The sequence below is a fragment of the Phoca vitulina genome, unplaced genomic scaffold, assembly GCF_004348235.1.
Source record: "Phoca vitulina isolate PV1807 unplaced genomic scaffold, GSC_HSeal_1.0 scaffold48, whole genome shotgun sequence".
In the NCBI taxonomy this organism is placed as follows: Eukaryota; Metazoa; Chordata; class Mammalia; order Carnivora; family Phocidae; genus Phoca; species Phoca vitulina.
In genome coordinates, this window is record NW_022589751.1 from 4,036,413 (window position 1) to 4,051,263 (window position 14,851).

The 14,851-nt window shown below is 33.5% G+C and overlaps 1 protein-coding gene across 4 annotated transcripts in view; it reads left to right on the plus strand.

Moving 5' to 3' along the window:
- The window catches only part of KIF20B (kinesin family member 20B), an 81,531-nt gene that overhangs the window by 15,721 nt on the left and 50,959 nt on the right, over window positions 1-14,851 (plus strand). For all 4 annotated transcript variants that reach the window (XM_032432483.1, XM_032432484.1, XM_032432485.1 and 1 more), the window contains exons 3-13: window positions 1,348-1,434; window positions 1,539-1,655; window positions 2,269-2,407; window positions 2,965-3,149; window positions 4,773-4,809; window positions 5,300-5,527; window positions 6,443-6,554; window positions 7,392-7,463; window positions 7,777-7,923; window positions 9,011-9,173; window positions 9,800-10,090. In XM_032432483.1, coding sequence (XP_032288374.1) covers window positions 1,348-1,434; window positions 1,539-1,655; window positions 2,269-2,407; window positions 2,965-3,149; window positions 4,773-4,809; window positions 5,300-5,527; window positions 6,443-6,554; window positions 7,392-7,463; window positions 7,777-7,923; window positions 9,011-9,173; window positions 9,800-10,090 — 1,578 coding nt within the window. The remainder of the gene's footprint in view (window positions 1-1,347; window positions 1,435-1,538; window positions 1,656-2,268; window positions 2,408-2,964; window positions 3,150-4,772; window positions 4,810-5,299; window positions 5,528-6,442; window positions 6,555-7,391; window positions 7,464-7,776; window positions 7,924-9,010; window positions 9,174-9,799; window positions 10,091-14,851) is intronic.

The following is a 14,851-nucleotide window of genomic DNA, read 5'->3' on the forward strand; positions in this document are numbered from 1 at the left end:
TCAATCCCAAAACTCTGGGATTGACCTGAGCTGAAGGCAGTCGCTTAACTGACTGAGCCACCCAGGCGCCCCTAGAGATGAACATTTCTTTATTCTTTCAGTGTGGTTATTTACCCAAATTGATTTATGAATGCTAAATTGACCTTGCATTCCTGAGATTAAACATTTTTGGTCAGGATGTACTGTCCTATTATATATATAGGCTAATACTTTGTTAGGGAATTTTTGCATCTATCTTAATTAGGGATATTGTTCTGTAATTTCTTCTGGGGATATCTTTGTCAGATTGTGGTGTCAAGGTTATGTCATACTCAGAATTAGTTGAAAAGCGTTCTCTTACATAAACACTTTTCAACTCATGATCTCAGGATCATGAGTTTGAGCTCCATGTTGGCTGTAGAGATTACTTACTTAAAGGCTTCTCTGTGATTTGTATGATTATATCCTAAAGTGTTTGAGAGAATTGACTAATGAGTTACCAGGGCCTGGCGTTTTTTTGTGGGATTATTTTGTTTATTTGAATGTAAGTTGAATTTCTTTAATAGATATAGGACTGTTCAGATCTTCTAGTTTCTGGGTGTTTTTTTTTTTTGTTGTTGTTTTTCTTTAGTAAGTTGTATTTAAGTAATTGTTCCCTTTTTACTTAAAAAACAAAACAAAACACATTTCTTTAGAATTATTTTAAGAAATGAACTAAACTCATTTCTTCCCCCAAGGAAGGAATAAAGAGAATGCTGTATAGCAAAAAAGTTTTTTTTTTTTTTTAAAGATTTTATTTATTTATTTTGACAGAGAGACACAAAGCGAGAGAAGGAACACAAGCAGGGGGAGTGGGAGAGGGAGAAGCAGGCTTCCCGCAGAGCAGGGAGCCCAATGGTGGGGCTCGATCCCAGGACCCTGAGATCATGACCTGAGCCGAAGGCAGACACTTAACGAGTGAGCCACCCAGGCGCCCCAGCAAAAAAATTTTAGAGGGAATTGAAATTTGGGTTAATAGACTATTCTGGTTACATGTAATTTATTCTAGAGTACTATGTTTTAGTGACTTAGAGCCCTGTTACTTGTATTTAGTTGTCAAAGTTAGGATTTTATGGAAAAGAGGTATATTGTAAACTTCAAGTATAAATATAGAAGGTAGGGGAAACTGAGTCTTTTGTGGTGTTTTTTTCTAAGTAGATTTGCTTCTCTTTAGACATATAAAATGGTTACAAACAGAAGAAGCACTGTTTGCTTAGAGGTTCTGTATAGTCTCAGTTTGTAATGTAATAGCCACTTAAAGAAAGGTGATTTCTGAAAAGCCATATTTTGCATTTTTTAAATACAGTTATTTTGTTCTTCTTTTTTAAGGCAAATAGTTTGGAATCCAAAGATTATCTCCAGGTTTGTCTTCGAATAAGACCATTTACACAGTCAGAAAAAGAACATGAGTCTGAGGTTTGTGGTGGCTTTAATTGGATTTTACTTTCATTAAATGGACAAAATACCATTGTTTTTATTTATTTATTGTGGGATTCTTTATATTTATTTATGTGTTCTAGGGCTGTGTATATATGCTGGACTCACAGACTATTCTGCTGAAAGATCCTCAAAGCATCCTTGGTCGGTTAAGTGAGAAAAGCTCTGGGCAGATGGCACAGAAATTCAGTTTTTCCAAGGTAAGTGCTTATGTGAAACTGAAAATTTTTCTTTTAAGTAGAAGAGATTTGACTTAGGCTAAATAGCTACATAATTGTATGTAATGAACTATATACATCATGTGCTTATGGAACTTAGGTGTTAGGCACTGATATTTTTTTCTCAAGAGTAGGACTCAAATTTCAGGTTTGTAAATATATAATTGGAAGTGAATAAATTACTATATAGTTTTTTAGCCTTTTTTGTTTTAAGAAATGTTCTTTCAAAATTTAGATGAAAACTTGATTGACTAGGTCAGATTTCTATCTGGAAAACTTTCTGACAGTAGTTAAACTATCATGTATATTTGTGAGAGTTGGGGATATGGTACCTATCCTAAGTATATGAATCTTGTAAAAGAAATCTTTTAAGTTTTTGAAACATGAGGGGTGCCTGGCTGGCTCAGTCTGGGGAGCACACAACTCTTGATATCAGGATCATGAGTTTGAGCTTCATGTTGACTATAGAGGTTACTTAAATAAATAAATAAGCTTAAAAAAATAAATTTTTAAAACATGAGTTATGGGGGTAGAATTGATTGTAAAAATTTACTTGAATTTTCTAAAAAGACTTGTTTTTAAAAATGCTTATTAGGTTTTTGGCCCAGAAACTACACAGAAGGAATTCTTCCAGGGTTGCATTATGCAGCCAGTAAAAGACCTCTTGAAAGGACAAAGTCGGCTGATTTTTACTTATGGGCTAACCAATTCAGGCAAAACATATACATTTCAAGGTAAACTTATTATTTTTACTAGAAAGGAAAAAAACACTAATATTCACTCATCCTCATGATACTTGCATGTAGTTATGTTTCTGTTATCCAGTACATTTGCTCCATTTTTAATAGTAATAGCATATTGAATGTGTATTGCCAATGGCTTTTGATTCAGATTGATTTAATTCATTTGTGAAATTGCTTTACCCATATGATAGAGAATTAGATGATAAAATTTCAGAAAAAGGATTTATGTGACATAGTGAATTAAGCATGGATAACCAGGGAAGAATTTTGTTTACTTTTATACTTTGTGGTTATGGGTGATTGCAAATGTTATGGCTGATCTGAATGTAAAATTTCAGGTTTTGCCTCAGTATAATAGTTGATAAAATGTCCATTATTCAATGACGAGCAAAGTGATAGAAAACTGAGTAATCTTTCAACTTCTCTCGCTTTTGTCTTAGCTGTTTATTCTTACCTATTGGTGGTATAAAAGAAGCCTTGGTAATCCAAGAATGTGTTCCACTTTCCTAATACTTTAAGAGAGTATAAAACAAAAATTCTTCTCACAGGCACAGAAGAAAATATTGGTATTCTGCCGCGAACTTTGAATGTATTATTTGATAGTCTTCAGGAAAGACTGTATACAAAGATGAACCTTAAACCACATAGATCGAGAGAATATTTACGGTTATCACCACACCAAGAGAAAGAAGAGGTTGCTAGCAAAAGTGCATTGCTTCGGCAAATTAAAGAGGTATGGAAGTCTAGTATGTGAAAAATATATACATCATGATCTTTTATAAGCTCTTTGCTTTGTTTCAGTCTATATTAGAATATTTTACAGTGCTGGTGATGATGGTTGTCTTTTCTTTTTGAGAAAAGTATAAACTTGTTTGAAGACCTCTCTTCTTGCTATATATTGTACAAATAGTAGAAATGTTTAAACAGTACAAATGTAAATGGTTCTGAAATCTTTTTGGTTGTTGTAGAAACAGTACTATATGTAATGATTAAAAAAATTTTTTTTTAATTATAAAAGTAATTTGTACACACAAAATCTAAACAAGGGAATGTGAGAAATAAAAAGTGAAAATTTCTTCTAACATTTATCTGTTAAGTTATATTGGCCTCTCTTCTTTCTTTCCTTTATTTTTCACAGAAAGTTTTTTGTAAATGTGTGTTTGTCTATTCTTCCTGTTTCTTGTGGATTTTATGTTTTCAGACATTTATCCTATTAAAGATTGTTAAAACTATTAACAGTTTTTATAGATAGTTGCAAAATATTGATGGGGTTTTTCTTTTTTAAGACATTTAGAAATCAGGGTTTCAAGGTAATAAAATATTTTTGTTCAGTGGAGTTCAAAATTCAAGGTCCATGATTGTGATCTCTGAAAGTAAAATAGTGAGTATAAATAAAAATTATGGAAATTGGTAGGTAGTTGCACAGAAAATTCTTAGAGGAAATTGAAATCATTAATAATGAAAAAAATTTCCCTTACAAGTTATCCAGTTAAAACATCATATTGCCTGTGATAAATATTTTAAAATATTTAAAAAATGAAATCACGCTTTCATACATTGGTTGTAAAATGTGTTTTTAGAAAACAGTTTGGCAATACTGTGAGTGAGAACTTAAAATTTTTCATATCTTTTCATCCACTAATTCGCATTTAGGGATATATCCTAAGGAACTAATTAGAATACAGAAGAAAAAAATTATAAATGAAGATATTTATCTTAGTATTATTTTTACTGAAAAAACTGTAAATAATCTAAATGTTTAGTAATAGGGGAATAATTAATTTATTTCACATCTATTCAGTTACACAGCCACCATTATTTGTTTAAAAATAATTTTTAAGGGGCGCCTGAGTGGCTCAGTCGTTAAGTGTCTGCCTTCGGCTCAGGTCATGATCCCAGGGTCCTGGGATCGATCCCTGCATCGGGCTCCCTGCTCTGTGGGAAGCCTGCTTCCCCCTCTCCCACTCCCCCTGCATGTGTTCCCTCTCTTGCTGTGTCTCTCTCTGTCAAATAAATAAAATTTTTAAAAAATTTTTAATTATAGTGAGTAAAAGTAAAAGCTCTCAATGTAATAAATGTGGGGAATAGAATAGAAAGGAATATATTGAATATTACTAGTGAGTGGCAGGGATCCTATGTGACGATATTCTTTTTAATATTCTTCTGTGGTTTCCCAGATTTCTTATTATGAGACTATATTATTTAACTAGGGGAAAGAATTAATGGAGGTCATTGAATTAAGTAGATGAAAGGTTGTGGTTTGGTTGGTGACTTATTCGGATAGATAATCAATGTATGGATTATTTAACCTTAACTAAAAATGGTTTTTAACTTAAAAAAAATTGTTCCTTTTTAGGTTGTGATGCAGAATGATAGTTATGATACTCTTTATGGTAAGGTTTCCTTTCTCACTTACTTTTCAAATGTTGATTGTATGAAATACATTTGAATAGCTTTTAATTTTTGAATCACTCCTAATGATTTAATTTTTTTCAATGACAGTAATTCTTGGAAAATGGTACATACTAACATGAAATATCAGTCACTTTAAAGTTTTATTTGGGTTTAATATCACAGAAAATCCCTTTCACTTGTAACTTACATGTAGAATTCAAGAGAGATACTATTTTTTCTTCGTCCTTTACATGTAACTTCAATTTGATTCATTGGCATTATTTCTGAAAGAAAAGAAAGATAAAAAGAAGCCAAGCTTTGGTTAATACAGATTTTTTTTTTACATCTGCTTTGGTCCAAAAAGTGTTTAACATTGTTAGTTAAAAGATTAAGGACACTTAGTTTTTCAAGTCCAGAGGTCTTGATCTGTCTTGTCTCATTTTTAGCCAATTTCTTAATTTTGTGCTTATCCTTTTTTATTTTTTGTAGGAAGTTTAATCAACTCTTTGAATATCCCAGAGTTTGAAGAATCCATGAAAGATTGTGAACAAGCTAGCTTGAATATGGATAATAATATAAAATTTTCTGTATGGGTTTCTTTCTTTGAGATTTACAATGAATCTATTTATGATTTGTTTGTTCCTGTATTATCTAAGTTCCAAAAGAGAAAGATGCTACGCCTTTCACAAGATGTAAAGGGCTATTCTTTTATAAAAGGTATAGTCATGAGTGCTTTTTATCTTATTGCTCTGAAGTTTCTCTCTAAGCTTTGTTACAGCAAACTGGAGATTGAAAATTTTTATATTAATAACATCAACATAGAGAAGTTTGTGCTTTGGAGGTATGTTTTGGTATGTTAATTAAACCTGAGTGTAAAGGGGTCAGTGTTGATATTGTTTTGCTTGAGTATCATTGATGGGGTTTTGGGAGGTGGGAAAAGCTGTGTGAGTTGGTATTCACATTATTCTGCTGCTTTGTAGCACCTGTGAAGCTATGGAAATGTATCTGTTCTTGCACTGTGGTGTTTTTCCAACTTTTTAAAGCCACTACTCAAAGTAGGAAGTACATACATATATTAATAACATCATGATCTAGTACTCATATGTGTATATGTATGCATACATATTTACAACTCAGAAGTTTCATTAATTATACTTACCCTTAGTATAAGGAATACACTTTGATATTTTTCTGTATTCTACCTCATTTTTATAAAATGTTGGTTATGACTCTAAATTTGACTTCATGATTCGCTAATGAATTGCAATGTGTAGTGTCTCACATTGTAGGTTTAATCCACAGTATGCTTTGTCTTTGTCTTTTTTTTTTTCTCCAGATGTTTAATTCTAAGGAATCTCTTCTGTTTTTAGTTTTCCCTTTGGCCTACTATTGAAAAACATCTGTGTTTGGATAACTTAAATATTGGAAAATAATTATAATATCCTCCTCTTGTGTATCTCTTTTCTAGTGGAATATAGAATACCTGAGTGGCTTTCACCTAACCTAGGGGATGTTATTAAAAGATTTCATTATGTGTCTTTGGGAAAAGAGGTTACAAATCTCTAAAGAGATTACATTGTATAACAAATGCTGTTTTTATAAAGTGATATATGTCCTCTTTACTTTTCAAAGATCTACAGTGGATTCAAGTATCTGATTCCAAAGAAGCATATAGACTCTTAAAACTAGGAATAAAGCACCAGAGTGTTGCCTTCACAAAGCTGAACAATGCTTCTAGTAGAAGGTAAAGAGGAAACCCTGCTGTTTGAGCTTGAAGCACCCAGGGTATTCTGTGGTATTGTAAATACAACTAATTTAAGATTAAAGTGGGCAATAGGTTTTCTGATATGTTAAATGAATTCATGGGCATAAAAAATATTTTGTTAAGAGCACTAAACACATAAGACTATCAGGACTATTGTTCTAACAAAATTTACTAATTTGGATGAAGTCTCTTAGGTATTTTTATTCTTTATGTGAATATCTAACCTCAATATTTTAAGAGTTGCCTACAATATGCATCTCAAGGGGTTAAGGAATGATGTTTTTGAAGGAAGGGATTGAGGCATGAGAGACAAAAGGAACTAAGTTTAAGCAGTGAGATATTTAAAACAGGTTGACTCTTAAGTAGGAAAGAGCCCTGTCCCCCAAACTCAGTATGCCATGAAGATAGTATATGATCCAGATTAGCCTGTATTTGGGCTAATGTATGCTTTACTTTAGGTGTATATTAAAAGAAAATTAGCAGTATATATACCATTTTAACTAATAGTATGATCTTGGCAAGTAAATTGAGATTTTTACTATAAGTGATTTCACTGATAGAAGTTGGAATGTTGAGAGGGTTCAAAGAATTTGGGGCTAAATGAAAGATAAGGTATTTGGTTTTGGGGAGTTTGGGATGTAGGTGATAGTGGAATACTGGATTGAAATATCTGGCAACTAGTTGGAAAGTGCAGTGCTGGAGGTATGGTTAGTATTAGGATATAAATAGATGTTGTTTTAGATGCTTGCTTTGCCTATTTAGAATATAGAAGTTAAGAATGAAAGATAACATTGGATTTTTCTATATTTCTTTTAGTCACAGCATATTCACTATTAGAATATTACAGATTGAAGATTCTGAAATGCCTCGTGTGATGCGAGTCAGTGAGTAAGTTGAGCATTCTTTAAATTGTAATTATTTTGGGGGTTCCTGGATGACTCATTTGATTACGCGTCTGACTCAATTTCGGCTCAGGTCATGATCTTAGGAGTGTGAGATTGAGCCCCATTATCGGGCTCTGTGCTAAGCATGGAGCCTGCTCAAGATTCTCTCTCCCCCTCGCCCTCTACCCCATAGCCCCCACTAATGCTCTCTCTCTCTCTCACTTAAAAAAAAAAAAGTTGTAATTATTTTGAATTGTTTCGTTTTGTTTTGAAGAACTTTATATATATATATATATTTTTTTTTTTTGTTAATTCAGATTGTGTTTATGTGATCTTGCTGGTTCAGAAAGAAGCATGAAGACACAGAATGAAGGGGAAAGGTTAAGAGAGACTGGGAATATCAACACTTCTTTATTGACTCTGGGAAAGTGTATCAATGTTTTGAAAAACAGTGAAAAGTCAAAGTAAGTGTTGCTGCAAGTGCTATGGGTATATATATATTTAAAAAAATTTTTTTTTATTATGTTATGTTAATCACCGTACATTACATCATTAGTTTTTGATGTAGTGTTCCATGATTCATTGTTTGCGTATAACACCCAGTGCTCCATGCAGAACGTGCTCTCTTTAATACCCATCACCAGGCTAACCCATCCTCCCACCCCCCTCCCCTCTAGAACCCTCAGTTTGTTTCTCAGAGTCCATAGTCTCTCATGGTTCGTGTCCTCCTCCGATTTCCCCCCCTTCATTCTTCCCCTCCTGCTATCTTCTTCTTCTTCTTCTTCTTCTTCTTCTTCTTCTTCTTCTTCTTCTTCTTGTTTTTTAACATATAATGTATTATTTGCTTCAGAGGTACAGATCTGTGATTCAACAGTCTTGCACAATTCACAGCGCTCACCATGCTGTGGGTATATTAAGTTTTAATATTTAAACTTTCAATTCTAATTTTAGAAAGTTGTTTTTTGTTTTCAACCTGCTTTTATGTAATGGCTATACATGAATTATGATAGAAATACTTAGAGTTCTTGGATTAAAAAAAATTGAAATAAAAAACAATGTCAGTTGATGCCAGTGACTCATCAAGGAAACACTATTTTCCATAGCAAGTATATGTCAACAGACACTTTAGATAATAAGCTTCTCATGATCCTGGCTTAACATCTACAACCACTTTATTCTTACTAATCATTGTGTTCTTCTAGATGTGATAGATTTCTGCATTAATTAGCGTTTTAGACTGAGTAAATTGTAATTAGCCTTTATCATTTTTAGTAAAGGTGTTTCATGGCATATATTGTACAATTGCTTTACACTAGAAAACACAACCACTTCAATGTGATTTTCTTAACATTTTGTCTAGTGAGTTATTGTTAGTGTTATTATTAGCAGTATTTAAAGAAAATAGTATAAACAGAAAATGACTTTTATAGGCTAACCACTAACCTAGAAGTCCTTGATAGCTAGATTAATTATTTCTTTGTAAAATTTATTAGCATTCTGACTTCATGAGATTTGTTTTAACTTAGAGTTTTTTGAAAATTTTTTCCATAGGTTTCAACAACACGTGCCTTTCCGGGAGAGTAAACTGACCCACTATTTTCAAAGTTTTTTTAATGGTAAAGGGAAAATATGCATGATTGTCAACATCAGCCAATGTTATTTTGCCTATGATGAAACACTCAATGTGTTGAAATTCTCAGCCATTGCACAAAAAGTAAATATATTTAAATTTCTGCAGAATTCATTAAGTCTCTTATTAGAATATGAACCATTTTTTTCTCAGCATAGCTAATACATTTTGCACTTACAACTGTAAACCTAGGAAATAATTGAAAATTAAAAATGTAAATGTTTGACCAAGTAAGAGGACATGTGACAAGATTGAAAGTTTCCCCTGGTATTATTTTTTTTTTTTAAGATTTATTTTTTATTTTAGAGAATGAGCGAGAGGAGAGAGAGAAAGAAAGCATGGGAGGGGGAGGAGCAGAGAGAGAGGGAGAGAGAAACCCAAGCAGACTCCAAGCTGAGTGTGGAGCCCAACATAGGGCTCTATCCCACAACCCCTGAGCCGAAACCAGGAGTTGGATGCTCAAGCAACTGAGCCACCCAGGCCCCCCCAAATTACGAGTATTCTTGTAATGAATTGTCTGCTCTGCCACCCATCTAGTTTACTTAGTGGCTAATCAGGAAGCCCTTCTGCTAGGAGTCCTTCTTGTATGTTTGTTTGCATAGGTCTTTTTTAAACACTAGAATTGTCATTTGACTTAAATTTACGAAGTTATTTTTTAGTTGACAGTTTTTCCTTTTCTGTTTTAAAAGTCACATTGGATATTTTAACAGGTTTGTGTTCCAGACATTTTAAATTCTTCTCAGGAGAAATCATTTGGACCTGCCAAGTCTTCTCAAGATGTATTATTAGACATTAATAATTCAGTTAATAAAATATTAAATGTAAAAAGATCCACAATTTCATGGGAAAGTGGTCTGGAAGACGTGGTGGAAGATGAAGATCTAATTGAGGATCTAGAAAAAGGTGAAGAAAACCAAAGTGTGGAAACTGAACTTACTGATGAAGATCTAGATAAAACATTGGAGGAAGATAAGGCTTTCATTAGCCACGAGGAGAAGAGAGTATGTATTAAGAACTTGTACTTCTAAGCTTGGCTTATTATTATTGTGAAGTTAGGGTTAACAATACTTAAGGCTCCCTGTCTTCCAATTTTTTTTCAACAATATGCGAAATTTTTTATATATCTCAACTTTATATTTTGAAAGAAAAAATTTTTTTAAGATTTTATTTTTAAGTAATCTCTACAGCCAATGTGGGGCTTGAACTCACAACTCCGAGATCAAGAGTTGCACACTGTACCAACTGAGCCAGCCAGGCGCCCTTATAATTTGAAAAATTTTAAACCCATAGAAAGACTAGTACAATGAAAACCCATTGGATTTGTCAATTAACACTTTACCATGTTTAATTCCTTATGCATATGTGAATACAGTTTTTTTGCATGTACCATTTGAAAACAAGGTATAGACATAATGAATGATACCTTACAACTAACTACTTTAGCATGTTTCCTAATACTGTTGACCTATTCCTTATGATCACAAGACCATTTTCATACCTAAGCAATTTAACATTGATAGAATAATATAATCTGTTACACCGTCCATATTGAGATTTCTTCAGTGACCCAGTATGCTCTTTATGGCCACTTTGTTTTTGATCTACAACCAAAGTTAAAAAGTTGCTTTTGATTGTCATGTTTCTTATGTTTCTTTAGTTATTTGTAATCTAACAAAGATATTTTTGAGAAGTTGAGGCTAGTTGTCTTATAGAATACCCCCAATCTGGATTTCTCTGATTTTTCTTCATGATTCAGGTATTACACTATTATATAGGTCAAGTTGTGAATTTCCTGTTGCATCCTATCTGGACCGACATGATGTCTGATTTCCCCATTCTTGGTAATGCTAAGTTTTGCTTATTTGGTTAAGGTATTGTGTTTCAGATCTCTTTTCATTGTAAAAGTATATCACCTGTGGCATGATACTTTGAGACCATGTGAATATCTTGTCCTGCAGTATGCTTTCACTCAATGATTTTGGCATACTCCACCAAACTTAGTTTGCAGTCTTAAGTACAAGCACTCAAAATAGCCACCCAGTACCAATTATTCTTTCTTCAAAAACAGGAATTGGTTAGTCATATTTATGGTAAATAAGTAAGATTGAACAGTGGTAATTTTAGCCTTTGTCCAAATACAGTTCACACATTTATTTACATTGTGTTAATCCTGAGATTTAGCTCATGTTCACATTACTGGTTCCCCTCATTAACTGGCCATAACTACATCTATATATATGGAGTCTTCTTACCATTGTCCTAGAACACTGGTAACCTTGTGCTCATGGGTGTGCTTTAATGGTGTTGACAAATCTCACATCCTAGTACCCTTGGACTGTAGAAGTCCAAGTAGATGGATGATGTACTGGGTTAAATATTCTCATTTTAATAATTTACTTCATTGTCCCTGAAAGCCATCATTACACCTGTATTGTTTGGAAATGAGAATGAAAGCTTCAGATGCTAGTCCCAATTTATCTGGTTACTATGTGATGGGATCTTGTTTACCATGGACCTCTGTGGTGTAATACTTTACCTCAGTGACAAAAGGAGTGATCAGTAGTCCTATTTTAGTTTGTATTGATCTTCTCAAAGCTGAAGTTCATATATAATGTTGGATTAAAGTTGAAATGTTAGTAAAATTTCTGAATTTACCAGAGAAAAATAATGTTACAGTTTATAATTGATTACATAGTATAAGTGCATGTCTTCCTATAACACTGATAAAATAAAAATTTCATCAAAGTGTATTATAATATTTAACTTTTAAAAATGAAATTGATTAGACTGCTTCCTTTATATTACTAGCATTTTTTAAAATTTTTTTTATTTTTTAAAGATTTTATTTATTTATTTGACAGAAAGAGACACAGCGAGAGAGGGAACACAAGCAGAGGGAGTGGGAGAGGGAGAAGCAGGCTTCCCGCTGAGCAGGGAGCCCGATGCGGGGCTCGATCCCAGGACCCTGGGATCATGACCTGAGCCAAAGGCAGACGCTTAACGACTGAGCCACCCAGGCGCCCCTATATTATTAGCATTTTAATTGGCATTAAAAATCATTATGAGATACATTGATATTAGCATATTAATACTTAGGGTTCATTTAGCTAGAAAGACCAGATTTTTTTTTTTAGCAAAAACTTCATCGTATGCTAACAATGATAAAAAATGAATTGTTGACAATTATTAAGATAAACCAGTTTCCCAAGCTATTCCCACATTTGTGTAGATTTCTCTAGGTCTCCCACATTTCTTCTATAATCATTACAGTTTATTTTTTTAAATGTAAATTCAATTAATTAACATACAGTGTATTATTAGTTTCAGAAATAGAGTTCAGTGATTTCATCAGTCTTCTATAATACCCAGTGTTCATTACATCACGTGCCTTCCTAAATGTCCATCACCCAGTTACCTCCCCCTCCCCAGCAACCCTGTTTGTTTCCTATGTTGAAGAGTCTCTTATGGTTTGTCTCCCTCTCTGATTTCATCTTATTTTATTTTTCCCTCCCTTCCCCTATGATATTCTGTTTTGTTTCTTAAATTCCACATGAGTGAGATCATATGATGATTGTCTTTCTCTGATTGACTTATTTCGCTTAGCATAATGCCACATCATTGCAAATGGCAAGATTTCATTTTTTTGATGGCTAAGTAGTATTACCTTGTATATGCATACACCACATCTTTATCCATTCATCCTTTGATGGACATCTGGGCTCTTTCCATAGTTTGGCTATTGTGGACATTGCTGCTGTAAACAGGGGCGCCTGGGTGGCTCTGTCAGTTAAGCTTCTTGATTCTTGATCTCAGCTCAGGTCTCATTACAGCTTATTGTTAGTTTGTTTGTTTTTTAAAGATTTTATTTATTTATTTGACAGAGAGACAGTGAGAAAGGGAACACCAGCAGGGGGAGTGGGAGAGGGAGAAGCAGGCTTCCTGCCGAGCAGGGAGCCTGATGCGGGGCTCGATCCCAGGACCCTGGGATCATGACCTGAGCCGAAGGCAGACACTTAACAACCGAGCCACCAGGTGCCCCTACAGTTTATTGTTTTAAACATTGGGAAAATGTGGTTATCTGAAATTATAAAAGTATTAGTTAATCATGGTAGAGTTTGGAAAAAGAAAAAGGGCAACAAATTAAATACAAAGATCTCTTTACATACCACTCACGTTAATGGATTTTTACTGTACATTACTCTTCTGTATCCTGATTTTCTTCACTTAAAAGTAAATTGTGCAAAGTATGCATTATTTATACAAGTCATCATTGTTCATTACAGTAGGTTACTGTGTGATTGTACCATAATTGAACCAATCTTTTATGTTTGACTTTTGAATTAGGTTTCACTTTTCCTTAATTAAATATAACCGCTACCACAAAACAATATTCTGATAACCATTCTCACAGCCAAAACACTGGGTCCTGTTATATAAGTATTTCCTCAGTATAGGTTCTTTTTTTTTTTTTATGTTACGTTAATCACCATACATCACATCATTAGTTTTTGATGAGTGTTCCATGATTCATTGTTTGCGTATAACACCCAGTGCTCCATTCAGTACTCTTTAATACCCATCACCAGGCTAACCCATCCCCCCACCCCCCTCCCCTCTAGAACCCTCAGTTTGTTTCTCAGAGTCCATCGTCTCTCATGGTTCATCTCCCCTTCTGATTTCCCCCCCTTCATTTTTCCCTTCCTACTATCTTCTTTTTTTCTTTTTAACATATAATGTATTATTTGTTTCAGAGGTACAGGTCTGTGATTCAACAGTCTTACACAATTCACAGCGCTCACCATAGCACATACCCTCCCCAATGTCTATCACACAGTCACCGCATCCCTCCCACCCTCCACCACTCCAGCAACCCTCAGTTTGTTTCCTGAGATTAAGAATTCCTCATATCAGTGAGGTCATATGATACATGTCTTTCTCTGATTGACTTATTTTGCTCAGCATAGGTTCTTAAGAGAATTTCAAAGTCAGGATATCTATAGAAAATATTTTCAGATATAAAATTGAGACACTGAAAGATCTGTAGCTTTGAGAGAATTTATTGGTTAATTTATTATTGAGAAACTTTAAGTAGAAACCTTAAGGAATATAAGGCTATTATCTGATGCTATAATTTATTTTATTATAGATCTATATTGGCCATGTCAAGTGTTAATTGCTTTATTTATTCATTGTCCATATTATATGATTATGCTTTTTCCAAGGTCTTGGAGTTGTTGCTCACATTTGGATAGTTATAAAAGCCAAATAAGATAAGTTTATGTAACATCTCTTTTTTCCATTTTGGAAAGTGTTTGGGGGTTCTTAGTAACTACTCTGTAACAGTTAGGCTTTAGATCTTGACTAATTTAAAATCTAACCTTTAGCACTTTTCACAGACCTGGTCTTTACTTTCTTCACCTATGAAGTATAGATGGCTGCTACCAAGCTTACAGAGGTTGTGTGGATTGAAAGGCATCAAATATGAACTCTCCAGAGTAGTTCCTGGTAGATAATAGATTTTCAGATTTTTTTCTTCTTTTTCCTTTCTTCGTGTAGTCATACAGTAATACATTTGAGTTACTGTGAGTGTATTTTTAAAATGCGGAGAGGCCCACCTCATATTTCAGATTAATGAATTTCTGCAATACATAGTTTTCAGTGAGAATATTATCATTAAAAGGATGCATAATTATAGTCGAGTAAATGAAGAGTTATTTTTGAATGCTCAGACTGTAGGATTTCTTTTGGGATATATTCTTAGG